Here is a 24,763-nt window from a genome sequence, read left to right as displayed (position 1 = left end):
TTAATAGGAAATACCAACCACCAGATCTGTTTATAACCTATAGGCACAGTGACAAAAATGTAAATTAAATAGCTAACATATGTACATATTCCAGGCCACTGATGATGCCTTGCAGAAAATAAAGGCGAAACGCGTATGGCACTAAAATTGTGTTTTATTCAGTTGCTGTCAGACGGTCCACAAGTAAAAATTATCAATATACCGTAATATTACATGCAACTGAGGAAGACAGGACTAAAAAAAGTTGAAGAATTAGAGGCAACATCACCACCAAGTGTATTTGCCACTCAGTCCATAGCCAAACTGACTTAGTTCATATCGATGCCACTAGAGGATGCTGTAGTGACGCAAGTACCATAATCTAAGATGGCGCCACCTAGTGTGTTCACCAAGAGCTCCAGACCCAAACTGTCTTAGTACATTTCTCGCTGTCAGAGGATGCCACAGTGACACCAGCTGATGGCGGAAGGACAGTTATCCATGATGGCGGTAAACAGTGTGTTCTCCACGAGGTCTACGATGCTGTTGTCTGCTTCGTGACGTAAATCAAGATCGTGAGGGAAGCCGACTCAGCCTGCTCTCGGCTGCTGGGGGGTGTAAAGCACGGGTTCACTCTATTTAGTTTCAAACATTTTCTTTAGCGATCGGAAATATCCATCACACTGATACAAAACATCCAACCTAATGTGCTTGGCGTCACAATACGCAGTCTGCAGACACGCTAACAACTCCTAATTTCAGTACACAATAGCCAACTGCTCCTAAATAATGCAGTACACATATCTGCAAATACGCTCAGTACTCGTAAACTGTCCAAATAACGCATTGCACAATCTACAGGGCCGCTCACAAAATAACGCAACAGACGCGCACAAACACCCACCACCACACCCTCTCCCCGCGAAGTCTCACACCTGCAGCCCTCAAACCGCGCACGGGTCCCTGCTCAGCTTCCGCAAACATGAGGTGGCGGCAACCGCGATCATACTCCACGCCCGTGAAATCCCTATCCGAATACGTGTTCACCTAGACACAACTCCTGGCGCCACCGACCAGGGACGCGCGCTCCACCGCACCCGCTAGCCGAAGCCACCGAACACCGGTGAAAGTTGCATTCCTCTATACAGTCACTGTTATACTGTCACAGCACACCAAAGCGCGTTCACGCTAGTCTCATATTCGAGGCATCTCCAGGCGCTGCTTGTCTCTGCTGTTGAATGCAAGGCGTGTTGGTGTTGACACATGCGCTCAACCGCACGTACCCGCCCCCGCCCCCCCCCCCTCCCCAGCATGACCGATGCAACACCGCCAAGTGCACGCGCATAACTACATACTCATCTAACAACCTTCCAAATCTTGTTCTTACGTCACATCTCTTTGCAAAAAATAATAGCCAAGGCGATCTCTAGGGCGCTGTATAGTGTGCCAGAAATAGTTAACTCTTGCTTTCCTCATGTCTCAGCTTGTATGCACGGAAATTCCTCCCATAACAAAACCTGTTTACCAAAATATCGCCTAATCCAGTCTTCCTCCCTGACATAACGTGATAGCCTTCCTCCTCGCAATATACGCAAATGTTCTCACCTCTCCTATATCACTTCACAATCAATCGAGCATTCTCATTAGCTCTTATCGAATTTACCAACGAATTACTAACGCCGTCTCTATCGAAGCACAATCCACCCCTCCTTTCTGGGGCTCTCTCTCGTTATTTTGCAAAGATTGCCAAATTGCACAAACAGTTCCCTCAATCTATACACCGATAACCTGTTCTTTCTTTCTACAGACATTACATTCAGTGTTAATAAACTATTTTACATTGATCACCATCTTTCAGAGACAACTAAACTCCGCGAAGTTGTGTACAGGTCATGAAATACAAACGATACTCGCAAGAATATTGGACTGTCAAACCGGTCTCCAACCAGGGTATATATCACCGAGTACGGTCAATTTTTGCTGTACTTTTCGATATCAAGAACACCGTACTAGCATCTCGATCGCTAAAGTAGCAAAATGCACAACATATACAATGTAAATTACTTCTCCACAAACACCAAACTTTAGCGATGTGCAGCGTGCTGTAAACCATTGACTGACTAGAAACAAGTAGAGTAAACTGATATTCGCACTCTCGAATACCGAAGTCGGTCATCTAACAGATCCGAGATGATCAACATTCTCTACATCCCATCTATGGTCGTTCCCACGTCTAGAGAACAGGCAAACGTGTGTCCAACACACCACAATCCATTTTCCCCTCAACTAAATAAAGGCATCAAATGTGCAGAAGCAGCTGACCGAACAATTTACATGGGAGGGAATAACGCTCCACCGAAAACGCGCCATCTTCTCGCAGTTACACTTGATCACGAAAGTAGACTAGGACATACTTAGTTCGCTATTCGGTCGTCTAGAACATTGTAAAGTTAACTATCATACATTTCTAGACTCCAACAGGCCTCTGCATTCGGAAGACCACTACCATTAACGTGGGCACGCTAATCAATACCACCAAAGACTTTGCATGCGCGAACACATTCTAGAAAACGCCTCACATATTTCTTCTATCATTATACTTACAATTAAATCTTACGATCTAGGTCTCAACTGAACAGAATTTCGGCAATGAGCTAAGTATTGGAAATACTCTCTGTTGAACGTTGTGGCTCTCGAAATGTCTGTACCCTTCTTAGCACTAGACATACTCTTCCCTTCGCTATCACAGTACCCCAAGTCAAATCCACACACCCCCTAAAACAGCACATAGACATTTCCTTTATACAAACAGATATACTTTATAAACCTGATTCTCAAATGTGGACATATCTCACACCCGCCCGATGAATTTTGAAAGTCATTCGGCTAATGAGCGCAGTAAGTGACCGGTATTCGCAAGTCCCTCATGCAGCTAGATATTTCTCCAATATGTGTAACGTATTCTGTCACGATACCATGTCAGATGTTCCGTTATATATCCACTCAGTTAAAGACGATGACTCATTGGGGCCGGCCGGTGTGGCCGTGCGGTTCTAGTCGCTTCAGTCTGGAACCGCGTGACCGCTACGGTCGCAGGTTCGAATCCTGCCTCGGGCATGGATGTGTGTGATGTCCTTAGATTAGTTAGGTTTAAGTAGTTCTAAGTTCTAGGGACTGATGACCACAGATGTTAAGTCCCATAGTGCTCAGAGCCATTTGAACCATTTTTTTTTTTTGACTCATTGGGAAAGATCACAGCGACACGTGAATCATATCTCGAAATGGGTCACCTTTCTCGAACCTATCGGCTACAGTAAAAATCCAACATGTCATTGAGTCCCTACACATCTTGCAACTGCTCATATTAATACATCTTTGCACATGTGATCATACCATTTTAAGTCGGGACTGAGAAGAAGTCGGACAAAGACATATCCATCACCTTCTGCATCCCGTCTAGAAACAGAGCGAAGTAGGTTACTGCAACAGGACCGTGTTTTGACCATTCGGTGGAAATGCGCGCATTGTAGTGCGTCCCCAAACTACATACTACATACAAGTACTACAGATACACATCCATTCAAATCTATGAGCCCAACATCCTGTGATCGTTATTCTCTACCCCTCCCCTCCTCCCCAGCAGACAAAAATTGACAACTATAGAAGCTCAAATAACTTAATCCGATATAGAACTCACATAGACGCGCGTTGACGCAAAGCTGCGTTGGAGGGGTCCGGCGCGGTGAGAGAGAGAGAGATTTCGCAATGCTTCCCAGAATAGCGCAGCATGCAGCCCTAACGTCATACTTCGCCCCTCTCTGAATTTACCCCTCAAACTGATGCTGCTACTGCTCCCTGGGTCGGCCAAACCTATTAAATACACACTTATTGATACACTACAGAGGGTAGTTTAAATGGCTCTGAGAACTATGGGACTCAACATCTTAGGTCATAAGTCCCCTATAACTTAGAACTACTTAAACCTAACTAACCTAAGGACATCACACACACCCATGCCCGAGGCAGGATTCGAACCTGCGACCGTAGCAGGGGTAGTTTAAAGATTACCTCTACTCTAAGAGAATGATCGTATCCCACGTACTATACTGTAAATCGTAAGAAACGCCCACTGTGGCCCTGTTTACTTGTTCGAAATACTGTTTTCTAACGCGCTTTGTACACTGCCAAAGATTTCTTTTTTTCTGCCACGACTTCGATCTCAATGTCATATTCTAAACTGGCATTAAGACGCTCTGATCCACGACCTCTCACAGAAAACTAGACATCACTCTATGTAAATCATATTCTTACCACGGATAGCATAAGACTGAATTACTTTTAAATAAAACAAACTTACAACATAAGGCAAGTAGAAGAGTTTGGAAGCGCTGTGGAGGGTTTACAAACTTCGGTGCGAGAGTCTTTCATGACCATATATGACGGTAGTATCTGTTCCCGAAAGAACAGTTACCGTGGATGACCATGCAGCTTTGCTAGAAATGAAATGATAATTAAATGGACACCCTAGCTGCAAACAGGCGTTGATGTACTTCATTGGGGACATGTTGAAAATGTGTGCCCCGACCGGGACCATGTAAGCAGGAGATCCCGGGTTCGAGTCCCGGTCGGGGTACACATTTTCAACATGTCCCCAATGAAGTACATCAACGCCTGTTTGCAGCTAGGGTGTCCATTTAATTATCATTTCTTTCATGACCTCTACATTTAAGTTCATATGTGACCGTGATGATGATGGTTCGGCCTTCCATTTCGAGTTACTGGTAATTTTGCACTCATATACGAGATCGCTGTTTAGCTGCTAGCAACCCCCAGAAGTTGTCTCCCACCCACAAAACTTCTCCCCCTCCCCGACTCCAACAGGCTATCTCACTCAATCATTATATAGTAACCGATGAGCGGATGTGATGGAAAAGATACCTTCGATGTACTGTAATATTAAGCAACAGACTTGATAGTGCGAAGAATTTTACACTAAGTTCAGCACCGGCCAATGATGTGACAGCATAGCCCTCCCAATGATGTGACAGCATAGCCCTCAATTTCAGTATCACAGCTAAACCACCCTTTTGTCCGCAGCTCGTGGTCGTGCGGTAGCGTTCTCGCTTCCCACGCCCGGGTTCCCGGGTTCGATTCCCGGCGGGGTCAGGGATTTTCTCTGCCTCGTGATGACTGGGTGTTGTGTGATGTCCTTAGGTTAGTTAGGTTTAAGTAGTTCTAAGTTCTAGGGGACTGATGACCATAGATGTTAAGTCCCATAGTGCTCAGAGCCATAAACCACCCTTTTACATCACTTTGCGGTAATGATTGCGAATGTGGGTAGGGTACTGTGCAGTTCGTCCATTAATTGTTAATTCTCGAACAGAAACATGATCAAAGTACATCAGACAACATATTTGTAACGCTTCGAGCATAGTGTTTAATTTACGATCTATCTCTCAGTGTATGGGAGTCATAGAGTATTCTCCCCGTCTTAGAGTAAAAGACCAACCTCACACAGTCATTGACCAACACACCCTGCAGCTTCGTTAGAGAATTAATTTCCAAGCGATCAGAAGAAGAACGCTACACTCCACTTCCCACTTCTCGTGAATTAATATAGCTCTCCAAGCCCCAACCCATCCAACTGCGCGAGATTTCTCGAGATGTTACCATGTCGAGGAGCTCAGCAGTCCATTTCCATGTATAGTAACACATTTCAAAGTGCCGTAATGTAATAGCATTCAGTTAAGAATAACAAGAAAAGACTTATTTTTATACGCGATTGAGTTCGAGACGAATTGAGTTGGATATATTTTTATCTAAATCAACGAAGCTATCAAGTCTAAATTATTGTTCTAGAGTCTAGGATCTGTACTTGGAAGGTATTGGTAAGATAGAGAGCATAAACACACACACGTCTAAGACTGCGACGTTCTGCACTTAAAAACTGGCTATAATTTTAGATCGAAAACGTTTCCCCCCTATCAGACATACATCCTTCTTCATAGTTTCTCAACGCTGAACTATCTTATCGAATGGTAAAACATTTGCTGTGCATCATAAGAGCGCAATTTAGCTTTGCGAAGACGTATAGTGTCCACTGTTCACATCCGATCACGGTCCAGAAATTATATGATGCCTGCATAAGGCCTACATAAAATTATAGTTACTAGCGGAGGATACATCCTACAAGGAAACAGATAAACGCAAAGCAACAGCGTCCGACATGTGAAAATTACAAGTCATTCCGTCACTAACTCTGTAAAACAGCGCATCAGTCGGGAAATGCCTACAGAGGCATTGCAGCACATCACAAGCTCTTACCGCTAAGTTAGTTATGACCCTGAAGTCTCGATTTTACACCAAAGATGCGACAGGAGCGATTGCATAAATGAAAGCTCTTTTAGACAAGTGTGTCAAGTTTCCTCCCACATGAGAAGGAAGTCCTCTGATGACCAACAGGTTTACCGTTAATGATCGCAAGTAGACAGTGCTTTAAAATACATTCGGAACACGTAGCTGTATACGAGTAGAACGCAAGCTACGTCACGTGACTGATGCATCTGTAATCACTGGTACCTCAATAGACAGACACTATAATGCAGCCACAATGGGAAAAAAATTGACCCCCTCCATTATTGCCTTCGTTTCGATGTCCACGTTTTCCAGGATTTCTCCTGTTGCAGCATACTTGGTCCAATATACAAATTGTTTGGTGCGAACCAGAAGGTAGCAAATTACTTCCTCAAGTTCACCGCATTAGGTTCTATATTCGGTCGATATATACTTATTCCCTGGTCACTTTTCGCAATTCCATCGATTTGAGGTCAGTTCTATATATGCGATCATGACATAACATCTCGTTCAATGTTCTAAAATTGATTGTAAATGTAGTGCAGGTGCCACCACCTAGCCCAAATGCGTTGACCAGGACGTGTAATATAGCACTGCACTCGACTGTATCAAGTCACTTCCACATTCGGAGAGCGTTTGCTCTGCTTTCTGTATGTCTCTGTATAGGTTAGATGCGCGATGTGGGTGTTAGCATATTTACAGAAGACTATATCTGTCGCGTGTATGGAGAGGGCGATCGAGGTTGTGTGACGTAAGTGGTCGGACGTCTGCGGGGCGGCAGCGCGGCGCGTGTACTATATAGAGAGAGTCAATACACTTAGCGAGGGGTCTCGTAGCGACCAAACGTGCTGTTGTACAGTCATGGCGGATTCCACTCTCGAGCAAACCTTGTCGCCCGAAGTGTGGAGAGGCGTTCTTGGTCGCACAAAGACGCATGGTGAATAGCGAACGGTCGGCATCGACAGGTTTGAACGTCGGCGCCAACTTGTCAGTGGGGGCAGACTCCACTGTCCACGAAAATATGTTTACATCGCTGGACCAGCGCGGGCCTGCGAAGTGAGTCGGCGCCAGTAAGCTGTGATGTGAGTGGCCGCTAGACCGGTGGTGTGCGAGGATTGCAGCCAATGGCCGTCACGTGAGGCGACCACCCGCTTGCCGGTGGCGCGCGTGCCGGCGCAGGTCGGCAGCGACCATATGAACTAATTCAGTTGGACTGGGGGCCTCGTGGCGACTGGACTGCGATCTCTAAGATGTGTACTAAGTCTGTTGGACAACAAGCGATGACTGTACTGCTTGAAATAAAGACTTCAGTCCATTTTCCTTGCAAAATCAGAGGTTGTGAATTACTTTAGTACAAGTGCAGTTCATTTTTTGACGCGATTTTGATAGGTTAGCAGTGAAAAAAGATAAGTGACAGTCAAAGTTCGTAGGATGTAGACTATTTCGTATGTGTGATCGGTTATGGTTTTGGAATTTCAACTTGTGAGAGATTTTTTGTTATGGATGTAACACAAATGGCTTTCTTCCCACCAAAATCGGACATCTTGAATAAATAATAAATGATAGTAAATGATAATAATAATAAACAGAAGTACAGTTTTCGACGTATTATCGTGTTGGAATTTGAATTTGTCGCAATTTTCTAGTGGAGTAGGCCAATAATAATAATAATTAATAATAATAAAAGATAATAAATGATAATGAATAATAATAAATAATAAAAAATGATCATAAATGATAATGAATAATAATCAATAATAATAAAGACAAGTACGGTTTTGCAGGCATTATCTTGTTGGAATTTGAATTTCGCGCCAATTTCTTCTGGAGGGTTAGGTTAGTGGACATAGTCCAATGACCTATTTTCCCGCCAAAAGCCGCCATCTTGGATGACGTCATGCACTGTTGCCAAGTCTACATGCCGCCTTCTTGGATGACATCAGTGCTGCCATCTTGAATAAATTTGGCAACAATGGTGAGTGGGGCGTTACCAACCTCGTCCCACTACTATCCCGTGGGGCTCGGTGACCATTTCTCCAAAACGTCCCAAGCAACTGCACAGCCATGACACCACGCTGGCGAATTCTTGCCCCAAACATGAGGTCTTCACAAGAAAACTGCCCACAGCCGTTTTAAAAATAACGAGTGTCCGTCGCTGTGGCCCCTGAGATCCATCAAAAGAGATAGCCGAGAGCCACTGGTCGGGAGTCGGGATTTTGCCCGAAAATCCCAGTGCTGTATGCTAACCCCTTCCCCCCTCCCCCCTCACCCTTGACACTGATCCCTGCTGACCATTCACTGCTATCGTGAGCGGCGGCTTACCTCCTCACGGCCCAAAAGTTCCCGCTCGTCTCCTACACGAAATGAACAGAACTCTGATACTCATGCAACCTACTCCCGATCATGTTCATGCCGATACATAGCATCTGATTACCTACTTCGCATGTCAGTGTAATACAGTAGTGAGATAACATTAATTTACATATATGCCAATTCAGTGTTAGAAACGCAAGGTAGTCTGGGTTGGTGGCCCTGAATAAGTATATGAAGAGGCCAGAGGGCCTGCCATCTTGCAGCGACAGTCAAGGAGTTGATCTTATAATGAAAAATACAGTAACCTGAATCGTAATATGTATGTGACGATGCAGTAAACAAAAAATCACGTTGGAAATTAAGGCAGAGCTAAGAGATATGGTGCCTCACTCCATACGTATTATCAGGCGGAATAAGCTTACGAACAGATCAAAGAAGTCTGGATGAAAACTCAAGAAACAGACATCACAGTTTTAGGAAGGTTGAACGCAGTGGTAGGAGAAGATACATACAGAAAATGACACTAGACGCTGCACGCAAATAAGGACTCGCAGTCAAGAATAAACGAGCATCTGAACTGGTAGAATTTCATGGTCCCATCCGTAAAGCAGCCGAAAAGGAGAAGACACATTTGTACTGTACCACGTGTCAATGACTACAGCCAACTAGATTACATGTTAATGAGAAACAGGTACAAGAACAAAACAAAAAATGATAAAAGGTACACTGAAGCTGATAAAGATTCAGATCATAAAATAGTATGTGATGGAGAGCCGATTACGTCTCGGAGTGAAACAGATGCACATCATCACAAGGAGATGGAATTTAATTAAACTGAAGAACAACACACATACTTTCGACACAATCAAAAATATGGCGGAAAACTGGCATACAGGAAATATGGACACTGTTTAATGAAGAAGTGTACCAGACAGCGAAAGGATGATTCGAAATGAAGGAAAGGGCGTTGTACAAATCATAGGTAATGAAAGATACCATTATAAATGAAAGGAGGAATTAAGAAATAACACAAGATAAATATGGATATATATAGGCAATAAAAAATTCGATTAACCCTCACAAAACTACGATGGGTGATACTTTATGCCCATCTTCTGAAAATATTATAATCTTGTCATGTACTTTATATTTATTCTTTTTAAAAAAGTAATTATTATTTTTAACGATTTTTTTGCACCGAATTTCATAATTGTTTTAAAATTTTCAGTAAAATTTCAACCAAAAATCTAAGTCTTAATATTGAATGTGACTTTCCACGACAAATGTCATGTTCATAATTTCGTGTTCAGGATCCTTCTTGTAAATCTGTACACCTTTAAAAAGTATGTTTTTAATGAATTTTAACGACAATAAACGAAAGTTATATAAGATTCTGTTAAAAGCTATTTTCAAGCTCTCAGCTCTACTTATACGTGACTACCTACCTGAAAAGTGTGTTGTTAATAAAATTTAACAATAATTACCTAAATTTGTTTGAATTTTTTGTGGGGGGGATGTTCATATTGCTAGCATTACTCGAAAGATGAAGAAAAAACGCGAAGATAGTGGAAAATAAATGTAAGAGAATATACGAAAATTCAGTGAAAGGTTAACTTGCTAAAAAATTCGGAAACAATTCAAAAGAAGAAATAAGACAGAGAGGACAGAGTAGTATCAGATGGAGAAGCAATACATCATGTATGGATGACGTCTATACCAGACCAATGTGATTGGTTGTATTTGGATTAAAACTCTCTGCAAAACGTGAAAAAGTTTGATAAAGATGAACTTGAACCACTAATACTGGAGGAAGACTTCCACAGGGAACGAACGTTCATAATGCTCCATCAACTGACAACCTCCATGGAGAGCTACTGTAATCCTTCGGAGAAAAAACTAAAGACATGCTGTTCCGCATGGAAAAAACCTCGCACATAAATGCAGAAATTCACCCCTGCCGATTTCGAGCACATGCTTACGATATGAATACCAGTGAAAAGCAAGTACAGAACAGTAGCCTCGTATCACACGTCCAAAAAATATTAACGTGAATTATAGATCGTCACATGGAGGAGAAAGTTTCCTAATTTCGAAGGAATCATCGAACAAGAGAGGCTGTATTCACTTACCGATTAATTATAGAGAAATGCTTGAGGCTGAACACACCAAACGCTCGAGAGCATTAACAACAATAAACAGCTCAAGAATACAGGATTAGACTACAAGAACGTAAGACTAATTCTGTAGCACTGCAAGAATAAGAATGCTGTCATAGGGAAAGATGGACCACAGGCTACGATATCAAAAAGTGTCAGGGAGATATGTGGCTTATTTCCAATATAATGTAATGTTTGCAAAAAACTTTAATGAAGTAATTCTCACAAACCAGCAGCAATGGGAAAGAATTAATGGAGAATATTTCAAAATCATCCGATTTGTAGAAAACACTGCATTATTGGGCAGAAATGAAGACGAGCTGCAGAAAACAGTTTACCAGATGAGTGTGAATACAGAAGCATGAGATGAAGATCAACAAGAGGAAAACATAAATCATCAAGTACGCCAGAGATGGGAATCGAAAGGCAGCTGTCTGCCGTGAGCGTAAAAATTTGTAACAAAAGACTACCTTCACGTACGTTGGATGACAGAAATACTACAGATGTTAAACACAGAATAGCCCATAGGAAAGAAGCACTTATTCGGGAACGTTACGGACATCATACGGCCTATACCTGAATACTATTGAAGTACTTTTTAAAAGGCTATCTTTGGAGTACAATAATGTATGCGTTAGAAACATGGACGCTAAGGAAGGCGAAACAGTATGATAGCACGCTTTCGAGACGTGTTGGTGGAGGAGAGCGCTGAAGAGACCATGGACACAGAGTCTCAAACGAGAAGTTGTGGAACCGCGGGAGTGTTGTGTCCTAATACAAGACAGAGGTAAGATAGAGGGTTTACAGGTCGGCCAACAATTCCCAAGCTGATAGGAAAGACAAGGATTGTGGCGTCGCATTTCTCCTTTCCTATAGCCGCCCCACCAATCCACAGGCGCTTTACAGGCTTAATCCAGCCTGGCGAGTGGCTCTGCCCTTCCACGGCGCCTGTGGACAACCACATTCAGCTTCCTCCCTTTCTCCTGCTAGGTAGGTAGGGATGTTTCTGGTTCAAATGGCTCTGAACACTATGGGACCCTGCTAGGCAGGTAGGGATGTTTCTGGTTCAAATGGCTCTGAGCACTATGGGAGCACTATGGATCTGAGGACATCAGTCCCCTAGACTTAGAACTACTTGAAACTAACTAACCTAAGGACATCACACACATCTATGTCCGAGGCAGGATTCGAACCTGCGACCGCAGCAGCAGTGCGGTTCCGGATTGAAGCACCTAGAACCGATCGGCCACAGCGGCCGACGATGGTTCTGGCCTTTACATTAACAAACTCAAAGTTTGCTAGCAACACCGTTCGGCTAAAAGCTAAACGGCGCTGCTCCTGTTAGTATGGCTAGATACAACAGCGCTTTGCGTCACTCAGCACTGCCGCTGGTTCTGTCGTGCTTAGGGACCGCTGTGGTAGCACGTTAACTTGTGTAAACCCGCTGACGTCGCGGTTCTCAGGCGCAAGTATCAAGCTTGCTCTCTCACAATTTGTTCGGCAATGGAGGAGAGATAGTTGCACACAGTAAGTATATCGGTATCCTTAGATGAATCTAGGACCTGTAGTTAGTTTCTCATGGACACGGGTATAAGACAATGTTGATGGTGAGCACCCTTGCAGGTGGCGCTGAGCTCAGTGGTCTGCAAGCTGCTGTTTGAGAGGAGCAGACTATGAGCCGGTACTGCTCTCAATAATGTAGGCAGTAGGTCTCACACATTCTCTTCATTATTACTTTCACTAAACAGTAACACTTAAAACATGAACGACACTCTTCACACGGGAAGTGCCAATGGTCACTGTACGTATCCCAAACGTTCTCTCGGGTGACATCCCCATGCTTACTACACTGGTGTCTAAAATTAAAGCAGTTAACCGCTATTTCCCTGTCCAGTCTCTAATTTAAGATACGAGTATGATCGTACAAACTGTCAACAGATGTTCGTACGATCGTGTTCTTGACGGAAGATGGCATTCCGGAACAACGGACAACCACGCCGATGATGACATCAGGGCACCCAAGAAACAGGGTTGTGTTTGCCGGGTAGTCTCACATCCACAATCGCTGTGTATACAGTCATACACGGTGAAGTATGGCACAGAGAGGACGCCTACCAGACTCTCTGTGGTGGAGGGGCCACAGGAAGAATGGAAGCAGGGCAATCGCAAACTGAGGTGGCCCGATGACTTAACGTGAATCGTTGTGTTGTTTCGCGGATGTGGCGACAGTTCATAGAGACCTGAACTTCACCCAGAAGACCAGGGTAGGACCGACCACGTGTGGCATCAGAAAGAGGGAACCGTTATTTGGCAGTAAGGGCGCGACGGCACCGACTTATTACTGCACGGCAAATGACATCTGACCTGGCAGCGTCCACTGGACGTGTTGTATCGAGGTAAACGGAATGCAGAAGGCTCAGTAGAGTGGCTTTCGTTGTCGGAGACCTGCTGCAGGAAGAATGGGCGTTATCGCCTCAGCTTGAGATTGGTTCACAGCAGTTGTTAGACCTGTATTGCTGCTAGATGTGGTCACACCCCATACTGAGAACATTAACTAGTTGTCAGAATGCGTGTGTCAATCCGTTACGTTCGAAGAAACGAAGAATGTTTCTGTCTACCGTTCATCTACATCTACATGGTTATTCTGCAATTCTCACTTAAGTGCCTGGCAGAGGGTTCATCAGACCATTTTTATGCTCCTTCTCTGCCATTCCACTCTCGAATGGCGCGTGGGTAAAAGGAACATTTAAATCTTTCCGTTCGAGCTCTGATTTCTCTTATTTTATTATGATGATCATTTCTCGCTACGTATGTGGGTGTCAACAAAATATTTTCGCATTCGGAAGAGAAAGTTGGTGATTGAAATTTCGTAAATAGATCTCGCCGCAAAGAACACCGCCTTTGTTTCAATGACTGCTATCCCAACTCGCGTATCATATCAGTGACACTCTCACCCCTATTGCGCGTTAACACGAAACGGACTGCCCTTCTTTGCACTTTTTCGATGTCCTCCGTCATTCTCACCTGGTAAAGATCCCACACCTCGCAGCAACATTCCAGCAGAGGACGGACAAGTGTAATGTAGGCTGTCTCTTTCGTCGGTTGTCGCATCTTCTAAGTATTCTGACAACAAAGCGCAGTCTTTGTTTCGCCTTCCCCACAATATTATCTATGTGGTCTTTCCAATTTAAGTTGCTCGTAATTGTAATTCCTAGGTATTTAGTGGAATTGACAAGCCTTAGATTTGTGCCATTTATCGTATACTCAAAATTTATGACCTCGCACTTTTCTTTGTTTAGTGCCAATTGCCACTTTTTGCACCATACAGAAATCCTCTCTATATCATTTTGTAATTGGAATTGATCGTCTGTTGATTTTACTAGACGGTAAATTACAGCATCATCTGCAAACAATCCAAGGGGGCTGCTCAGATTATCACCTAGATCATTTATGTAAATCGGAAACAGCAGAGGGCCTATGACACTACCTTGCAGAACGCCAGATATCACTTCTGTTCTACTCGATGATTTACCGTCTATCGCTACGAACTGTGACCTCTCTGAGAGGAAATCACGAATCCAGTCATTTTATTAATAGTAGCTTGTCAGGAACGGTATCAAAAGCCTTCTGGAAATCTAGGAATATGCAATCGATCTGAGATCCCTTGTCGACAGCACTCATTACTTCATGGGAATAAAGAGCTAGCTGTCTTGCACAAGAACGATATTTTCTGAACCCGTGTCGATTATGTATCAATACGTCACTTTCTTCAAGGCGATTCATAATGTTCGAGTACAGTATATGCTCCAAAATCCTACTGCAAATTGAGGTCATTGATATGGGTCTGTAATTCAATGGGTTTCTCCTATTTCCTTTCTTGAATATTGGTGTGACCTGTGCTACTATCCAGTCTTCAGGAACAGACCTTTCGTCAAGCGAGCGGTTGAATATGATTGCTAAGAAAGGCGCTATTGTATCTGCGTACTCTGAAAGGAACCTGACTGGTATACCATCTGGACCGGAAGACTTGCCTATCTTAAGTGATTTGAATGGTTTCGCAACACCTAAGATATCTACTTTTATGTCACTCTTGCTAACAGCTGTTCTGGTTTCGTATTCTGGAATATTTACTTCATCTTCTTTCGTGAATGAATTACGGAAGACTGTATATAATAACTCCGCTTTAGTGACACCATCATCGGTAACATTTCCATCGCTATCGCGCAGTGACGGTATTGACTATTTTTTGCTACTGGTGTACTTTACATACGACCAGAATCTCTTTGGGTTTTCTACCATATTTTGAGACAATGTTTCATTGTGGAAACTATTAAAAGCATCTCGCATTGACGCCCGCACTAAATTTCGAGCTTCCGTGAAACTTAGCCAGTATTGGGGATTTTTCGTTTTTCTGAATTTGGCATGCTTTTTTCGTAGTTTCTGCAACAGTGTTCTGACGTGTTTTGTGTACCATGGCGGATCAGTCCCGTCTCTTATTAACTTGTGCGGTATGAATGTATCTATTTCTGTCGATACTGTATCTTTGAATTTGAGCCATATCTGGTCTACACTCACATAAATAGCTTGGAAGGAATGGAGACTCTCTCTTAGGAAGGCATGCATGTCGCAGTTGTTTACGTTCTGTATTCTTTACATTGTTTCTACTTTACTATCACTTGCTTACCTTGCAAAATTTTCGACACCATTGTATGTTTTTCACGGTACAGTCAACATCTTTTCTTTGTCAATCCCATTTCAAAATTTATTTGGGGAAACTAGGAGATACATTGTGATGCAGCAAACCATCAAAATTTCGTCACCAGTGACTGGATGGTTCAGCACTTTCTCGAAATTGCTTTCTAGATCTCATTTAAATTTTTAAAGAATTCAGCGTAATAGGCTTGCACACTGATACAACCTACCTGGAAGACGATGTATGGAACAAGTGACAAGCAAATGCCAGCGAGTGCGTACTCGACGCTGGCGGTGATCTGGCGCAGACACGTGGGGTGCACCTCGATGCTCTGCAGGGTGGTGACACTTCCAGCGGCAGTCGAGAAGAACTGCATAGCCATCACTACTACCACCATGGCGATGCTTGGTACATCAGCTGCCAAAGTAGAAACACATGGGTTGCTTGGATAAAATAACTTTGTTAGAAACGTAATTGAAACAACACAAGAACCAAAAAATCTAAATGAAGTTTACTCTGTGGCTGCTAATGAATACTTAATTAATGGACAACTGAGCTAAGTCACTTAGATTTGACGTTATCGAGAACAAAGCATTACCGTGAACATTGGGGTGGTCACATAATATCGGCCGAGTTGGCATTATGAATGCGGCTTATGGATACTGTAAGGGATTGAAACGGTTAAAAACTCCAGAATTACATTTTCTCCATATTCTGACCTGAAGGAAGTTGTGTAATTTTAAGATGTAGTGCCCTTTTAAGCTGATGCACATCGTATAGTAGGTGCGTGTATGATGAGAGGTGGCTGTAGTTTTGTGATCTCTGCCAGAGGGAGTTTTGTACATGAAACAATGAATTTAAATTTAATGAAATATCTGTACGTTCGCTATGCTAGAGACAAACAGAACTGCCATTTTTTTCTGGGATAAAGGTATCAGATAGTACGCCAAACCCCTTAGAAAATTTTATCTGCTTGCCTTTTGAAAACACTTCTGCAGTTTAAATAACGAGAGCCTGTAGAAAATCAATGTGCGTCAGGGTCCGTCAGTGTGGGATACTAGCTGACAGCTCCTCAGAAAACATGGCATTTCAGTTTGCCTCAAACATGGCGGACATATAGGGACGTATAGCCACCCTTTCAAATGCAGACTTTTTGAACTGAAAATATAGACTGAGTAAATCTCGTTGGTAACCAGAGTTAATGTTACGTGCAGATGTCATCACTTGTTTCCTATCGGCCGAGCACGTTATTTTTACTGTTAGCGATTAAAATGTGAGGAGGCTGGTTTTCGGGACGCTGAGCAACATAACATGCATAACAACTTCTCCATTTGCGACGATCGCTAATATTCACGTTGCATGCTTTGGGGCAGATTGTTCGTGTCGACCTTTTTCAAGTGGGTGCTGAATTCATGATTGGTCAATCTTTGTATTGGTAGTTATCTAACAGCTACCACAATTGTGTTCAGAAAACTGTTGTGTCATTATTTAAACTGACTGGATCAAGGGACTTAACTATTCTCTTCTTAACAAAATGTAAGAAATACACGAAACGGCTTTTTCTAATCATGCTTGTATCCAAGTGATCGTCATACACTCTTTAACCACCCATGTTTTCTTTGTTAAAATATAATAGTTAGCATGAAATAGGTTCTGGTTTATTTTATCCCAGACGTGATGATTAGAAACTTACTTAGCTTGACCACTGTTACAAGAATTTCACTGCACCGTTATCCATTTTATCAGTATTGAATTTCAGCGTGATTCATTTAATGGGCTTTCCTTAGCAGCGCAGTGCACAAAAGCATGATTCTTTCCAGTTCCACGTGTAGTGTTTATTAGTGATGCTATCACAAAACAGAACAGATATTTGTTGCGCAGGTAAAGATTAATTTCAGTCATGACGAACCATTGTTTGGTGTATTTAGGAAGCAAAGAACATTTAGTTTATTCTGTATAATTTCAAAGTAGGATCAGTAACTGCACGTAATTGTCCAATACAACAGTTAACCTTCTAAGTCTTGATTGCTGGAGAGCGGGTTGTTGAGTAAGATGTTATCCAGAGACCGATTTGACTTCTCATGTTTGAATCATTAATTATTAAATTCAAGGAACAGGTAACAAATTACCTTTTTCAGTTTAAAGTAATAAAATTTCACAAAACAGGTAAGAAGACAGTAAGCTGTGCAATACTGGTTTTAGTGTATGAATTTCACGTATTATAGCAATAAAATAGGAATCATTTTTGTGTGACCGAATTGCAGCTACTAAGTTTTCATTCACGGTTGCTAGGGATCATTCCACATTACGTTTAAAGCTTTGCATTTCGATAGTTCAGTATCATTTCACTGCAGAAAGTTTCACTGTTGGATTGTATTAACAAAGACCAGTAATAAACCATACTCATAAAGTTCCGCAGCAACATTGCATTTCGTAACCATCACATTCCGATCGTTAATACGAGGGTTGGAGCTTAAATAGTGGAAACTATTTATTCACAACCGGTAGAAAAGAGTTACATGTTTTCAACTGTTACTGTCCTTCAAAGTAGTCACTAGCGTTGTGTAGAACCCGTTGCCAGCGATGTGGAAGGCGTAGCATACCTTTAGCAGAGCCTGTTCTGTTGATGGTGTGAATGGAGCGGTCTACTGCGTATCGAATCTCTGCAACAGTTCTGAAGTGAATGCCACGAAGTCGTTCCTTCGTCTTCGGAATCAAATAGAAGTCACAAGGACTTAAGTGCGGGGAGTATGGTGGATGGTACAGTACTTCCCAGTCCTATCGACCGAACAGAGCAGCCACAGTTTGCGCTTTATGCGCCCGCGCATTGTCGTGCAAAATGATGGGTGGGTGGCGCAGAAAGTGTCGCCGCTTCTTTCATAAAACTGGTCGTAGGTGATGCTCCAAAAACGACCAGCTTCACTGCCATGCAATGATTATTGTCCACATCGGACCTCTGTGAGTACCTATACTTTAATTACAAGCACCTGGTCTGTCACGTTGTGTGTGTGACTAGCTGGCATAACGAACTGAATCCGGTAGCTTTCCTGGAATTACACTCGTGCAATCAGGGCCTGACGACACTTGGGAATACTAATCCTAGCCCTCGGCCGAACGCCAGTTTCTGGTCCATAAATTACAGTTCATACATTTCGTTTAGTTTGTGCTGAAATAAATGAAACTGTGGCATTTTTTATTCAGCTGCTATTACCTCAATGTGACACCCATCATTCACCACAGATTGTTAATTTACCACATACACTTGTGATCAAAAATATCCGGACACCGCCAAACACAAATATTTTTCATATTAGGTGCATTGTGCTGCCACCTACTGCCAGGTACTCCATATCAGCGACCTCAGTAGTCATTACCACAACACAAAAGCGTACAGGCCGACCTCGTCTGTTGACTGATATAGACCGCCGATAGTTGAACAGGGTCGTAATATGTAATAGGCAGATATATATCCAGACAATCACACAGTAAGCCGGCCGGTGTGGCCGTGCGGTTAAAGGCGCTTCAGTCTGGAACCGCGTGACCGCTACGGTCGCAGGTTCGAATCCTGCCTCGGGCATGGATGTGTGTGCTGTCCTTAGGTTAGGTTTAATTAGTTCTAAGTTCTAGGCGACTGATGACCTCAGAAGTTAAGTCGCATAGTACTCAGAGCCAAAGCCAATCACACAGTAATCCCAAACTGCATCAGGATCCACTGCAAGTATTATGACAGTTAGGCGGAAGGTGAGAAAATTTGGGTTTCATGGTCGAGCAGCTGCTCATAAGCCACACATCACGCCGGTGAAAGCCACACGACTCCTCGCTTGGTGTAAGGAGCGTAAACATTGGACGATTGAACAGTGGAAAAACGTTGTGAGTTGTGACGAATCATGGTACACAATGTGGCGATCCGATGGCAGGGTGTGGGTATGGCGAATGCTCGGTGAACGTCATCTGCCAGCGTGTGTAGTGCCAAAAGTGAAATTCGGAGGAGGTGGTGTTATGGTGTGGTCGTATTTTTCATGGAGGGGGCTAGCAACCGATGTTTTTTTGCGTGTCACTATCACAGCACAGGCCTAAATTTATATTTTAAGCACTTACTTGCTTCCCACTGTTGAATATCAAATTCGGGGATGGCGATGGCATCTTTCAACACGATCGAGCACTTGTTCATAATGCACGGAATATGGCGGAGTGGTTGCACGACAATAACATCCCTTTAATGCACTATTCGGCACAAAATCCTGACCTAAATCCTATAGAACACCTTTGGGATGTTTTTGAACGCCGACGTCCTGCCAGGTCTCACCGACCAACATCGATACCTCTGCTCAGTGCAGCACTCTGCGAAGAATGGGCTGCCATTCCCCAAGAAACCTTCCAGCACTTGATTGAACGTATGCCTGCGAGATTGGAAGCTGTCATCAAGGCTAAGGTTAGGCCAACACTATATTGAGTTCCAGCATTACCGATGGAGGACGCCACAAACTTGTAAGTCATTTTCAGCTAGGTGTTCGGATAGTTTTGATCACAAAGTGTAGCTTGAAAAACTTGGACACAAACGGGTTCACGGCGGCTAAAAAAGTCTTCGTCAGCCAAAATTACTTACTGTCACTGTATTTCGTAATACAATAACAAGCTAATACAATCAGTATACCGAGCGAGGTGGCGCAGTGGTTAGCACACTGGACTCGCATTCGGAAGGACGACGGTTCAATCCCGTCTCCGGCCATCCTGATTTAGGTTTTCCGTGATTTCCCTAAATCGCTTCAGGCAAATGCCGGGATGGTTCCTTTGAAAGGGCACGGCCCATTTCCTTCCCCATCCTTCCCTCACCCGAGCTTGCGCTCCGTCTCTAATGACCTCGTTGTCGACGGGACGTTAAACACTATATCCTCCTCCTCCAATCAGTATACGTAGTTGGCGGAAATGCTATGGTTATCGTCTAATGCCAGATATCGTATTCAGTAACGCAACCACAGACTTGTGGTCTCATAGACCCTACAGTTCAAGATCTATAATCCAGCACAAAAAAATTACATTTTTTAATTTAAAAAAAATAGCAACACAGGAAGCTATATGATAAAATAAGACTTGTTTGTAATTGAAAAATATTTATCAAAATCAGAAGAAAATATTTAAAACATACTTATAAAATCATTTTTATAATTAAACTTGAATATTTATTAAGTACACTACTGGCCATTAAAATTGCTACACCAGGAAGAAGACGTGCTACAGACGCGAAATTTAACCGACAGGAAGAAGATGCTATGATATGCAAACGATTAGCTTTTCGGAACATTCACACAAGGTTCGTGCCGGAGGCGGCACCTACAACATGCTGACATGAGGAATGTTTCCAACCGATTTGTCATACACAAACAGCAGTTGACCGGCGTTGCGTGGTGAAAGGTTATTGTGATGCCTCGTGTAATGAGGAGAAATGCGTACCATCACGTTTCCGACGTTGATAAATGTCGGATTTCAGCCTTTAGCGATTGCGGTTTATCATATCGCGACATTGCTGCTCGCTTTGTTCGAGATCCAATGACTGTTGGCAGAATATGGAATCAGTGGGTTCAGGAGGGTAATGCGGAACGCCGTGCTGGATCCCAACGGCCTCGTATCACTAATAGTCGAGATGACAGGCATCTTATCCGGATGGCTGTAACGGATCGTGCAGCCACGTCTCGATCCCTAAGTCAACAGATGGGGACGTTTGCAAGACAACAACCATCTGCACGAACAGTTCGACGACGTGTGCAGGAGCATGGACTATCAGCTCGGAGACCATGGCTGCTGTTACCCTTGACGCTGCATCACAGACAGGAGCGCCTGCGATGGTGTACTCAACGACGAGCCTGGGTGCAGGAATGGCAAAACGTCATTTTTTCGGGTGAATACAGGTTCTGTTTACAGCATCATGATGGTCGCATCCGTATTTGGCGACATCGTGGTGAACGCACATAGGAAGCGTGTATTCGTCATCGCCATACTGGCGTATCACCCGGCGTGATGGTAGGCGTGCCATTGGTTACACATCTCGGTCACCTCTTGTTCACATTGACAGCACTTGGAACAGTGGACGTTACGTTTCAGATGTGTTACAACCCGTGGCTCTACCCTTCATTCGATCCCTGCGAAACCCTACATTTGAGCAGGATAATGCACGACCGCATGTTGCAGGTCCTGTACGGGCCTTTCTGGATACAGAAAATGTTCGACTGCTGCCGTGGCCAGCACATTCTCCAGATCTCTCACCAATTGAAAACGTCTGATCAATGGTGGCAGAGCAACTGGCTCGTCACAATACGCTAGTCACTACTCTAGATGAACTGTGGCATCGTGTTGAAGCTGCATGGGCAGCTGTACCTGTACACGCCATCCAAGCTCTGTTTGACTCAATGCCCAGGCATATCAAGGCCGTTATTACGACCAGATGTAGTTGTTCCGGGTACTGATTTCTCAGGATCTATGCACCTAAATTGCATGAAAGTGTAATCACATTTCAGTTCTAGTGTAATATATTTGTCCAATGAATACCGGTTTATCATCTGCATTTCTTGTTGGTGTAGCAGTTTTAATGGCCAGTAGTGTATTAAAGTGCTCTGTGCTAACGGCTAACACGTTTAAAAAACTCATATACATATGAATAATATAAAAAATTAAATACACAATCATTTATAGCAGTATGAAAATCACTACCAATGTCCTTATTTGCATCACAGTTGTTGATATCGTCCTCTAAGTTTTGCCCGATTATTTCAGAAAATATCGTATCATCAATGACAATAACGTCCGTGCTATCGAAAAAGAAACAAGAATTTGCTAGAACAGAGAAAGGTACACAACCACAGATATATGGTCTGCGAGACTGGCTCGAGTATTTAGCGTAGACTGAATTTAAAACTAACAGAACGGCGTACGTTCCAACAATAAGGGCATGCCCAGACTTGCCGATTCCACAGCTACTGAGAACCTGAAGGAGGTGCGCTTCTTCGGAAACAAATTGTGCTTGTCTGCACGTTCCTACGGGTCTTTGAGACCACATGTCTATGGCTATGGGTAACAATAAAGACAAATATTTGTGCTGTCGATGAAGAATTTTTACGACTTCTGTTCTTTTTAATTTGGATCAATGGTTAAAGTGCAGAGTTGCCAATGCTCTAACTTGGCTGATAAAGTATTGTTAGTCCCAATGGAAGTGGAAGAGGATGTAGATGAAGATATGATAGTGCGTGAAGATTTTGACAGAGCACTGAAAGACCTGAGTCGAAACAAGGCCCCGGGAGTAGACAATATTCCATTAGAACTACTGACATCCTTGAGAGAGCCAGTCCTGACAAAATTCTACCATCTGGTTATCAAGGTGTATGAGACAGGCGAAATACCCTCAGACTTCAAGAAGAATATAATAATTCCAATCCCAAAGAAAGCAGGTTTTGACAGATATGAAAATTACCGAACTATCAGTTTAATAAGTCACGGCTACAAAATACTAACGCGAATTCTTTACAGACGAATGGGAAAACTGGTAGAAGCCAACCTCGGGGAAGATCAGTTTGGTTTCCGTGGAAATATCGGAACACGTGAGGCAATAGTGACCCTACGACTTAGAAACTAGATTAAGGAAAGGCAAACCTACGTTTCTAGCATTTGTAGACTTAGAGAAAGCTTTTGACAATGTTGACTGGAATACTCTCTTTCAAATTCTGAATGGGCAGGGGTAAAGTACAGGGAGCGAAAGGCTATTTACAATTTGTACAGAAACCAGATGGCAGTTATAAGAGTCGAGGGACATGAAAGGGAAGCAGTGGTTGGGAATGGAGTGAGACAGGGTTGTAGCCTATCCCCGATGTTATTCAATCTGTATATTGAGCAAGTAGTAAAGGAAACAAAAGAAAAATTTGGAGTAGGAATGAAAATACACGGAGAAGAAATAAAAACTTTGAGGTTGGCCGATGATATTGTAATTCTGCCAGAGACAGCAAATGACCTGTAAGAGCAGTTGAACGGAATGGATAGTGTCTTGAAAGGAGGATATAAGATGAACATCAACAAAAGCAAAACGAGGATAATGGAATATAGTCGAATTAAGTCGTGTGATGCTGAGGGAATTAGATTAGAAAATGAGACACTTAAAGTAGTAAAGGGGTTTTACTATTTGCGGAGCAAAATAACTGATGATGGTCGAAGTAGAGAGGATATAAAATGTAGAGTGGCAATGGCAAGGAAATCGTTTCTGAAGAAGAGAAATTTGTTAACATCGAGTGTAGATTTAAGTGTCAGGAATTAGTTTCTGAAAGTATTAGTATGGAGTGTAGCCATGCATGGAAGTGAAACGTGGACGATAAATAGTTTAGACAAGAAGAGAATAGAAGCTTTCGAAATGTGGTGTCACAGAAGAATGCTGAAGATTAGATGGGTAGATCACATAACTAATGAGGAGGTATCGAATAGAATTGGGGAGAAGAGGAGTTTATCGAATAGAATTGGGGAGAAGAGGAGTTTGTGGCACAACTTGACTAGAAGAAGGGATCGGTTGGTAGGACATGTTCTGAGTCACCAAGGGATCACCAATTTAGTATTGGAGGGCAGCGTGGAGGGTAAAAATCGTAGAGGGAGACCAAGAGATGAATACACTAAGCAGATTCAGAAGGATGTAGGTTGCAGTAGGTACTGGGAGATGAAAAGGCTTCCACAGGATAGAGTAGAATGGAGAGCTGTATCAAACCAGTCTCAGGACTGAAGACCACAACAACAAAAAGTCCCAATACTGAAGGGCGCATTTGAGTGTGGAAAGTGTGAGGTTTCCAGTGTATGGCAACTGCGGCAGCTGCAACAGACAAGAGTGGGTGTGCCTTGGGCGCCCCCGCGGCTCTTTACCTGTGAGCAGCACAACGCCGAGCAATCCTAGCAGGCTGACTAGCGCCAGACAGCCGACGCCGGACCAGCGGCGGCCGAAGCGGGTGCCGCAGTAGTGCACCAGCAACAGGGACGCCACCTGCGCGCCGCACTGCGCAGACACCGTCACCAGCGGGTTCACACTGATGATGCCTACGCTCAGCACCAGCGAAAACATCGTCACCCATGCTATGCACCTGTAGACACACAGCACAGTTTCGTATTCTTATACGTCTATGGACGATATAAAGAAAACAGTATTTAATTCCTATAGAGGACTATGTATACAAGTAACGGAGAAACGTAGTATATAATTAATCGAGACAGCTTTTCAGATTTTCGCTAATGACGGATTTTCTGCGCT

The 24,763-nt window shown here is 43.2% G+C and overlaps 1 protein-coding gene across 1 annotated transcript in view; it reads right to left on the bottom strand.

Annotated features, from left to right (window-relative positions):
* LOC126252450 (solute carrier family 22 member 7-like) overlaps nt 1-24,763 on the bottom strand; it is a 170,676-nt gene that overhangs the window by 29,160 nt on the left and 116,753 nt on the right. The window contains exons 7-8 of the mRNA XM_049953344.1: nt 24,382-24,596; nt 15,725-15,912 (exon numbers count right to left, since the gene is read on the bottom strand). Coding sequence (XP_049809301.1) covers nt 15,725-15,912; nt 24,382-24,596 — 403 coding nt within the window. The remainder of the gene's footprint in view (nt 1-15,724; nt 15,913-24,381; nt 24,597-24,763) is intronic.

This window comes from Schistocerca nitens, chromosome 4 (assembly GCF_023898315.1).
Source record: "Schistocerca nitens isolate TAMUIC-IGC-003100 chromosome 4, iqSchNite1.1, whole genome shotgun sequence".
Lineage (NCBI taxonomy): Eukaryota > Metazoa > Arthropoda > Insecta > Orthoptera > Acrididae > Schistocerca > Schistocerca nitens.
The sequence above is the reverse complement of the archived record's forward strand: the minus strand, read 5'-3'. Positions and strand labels throughout refer to the sequence as shown.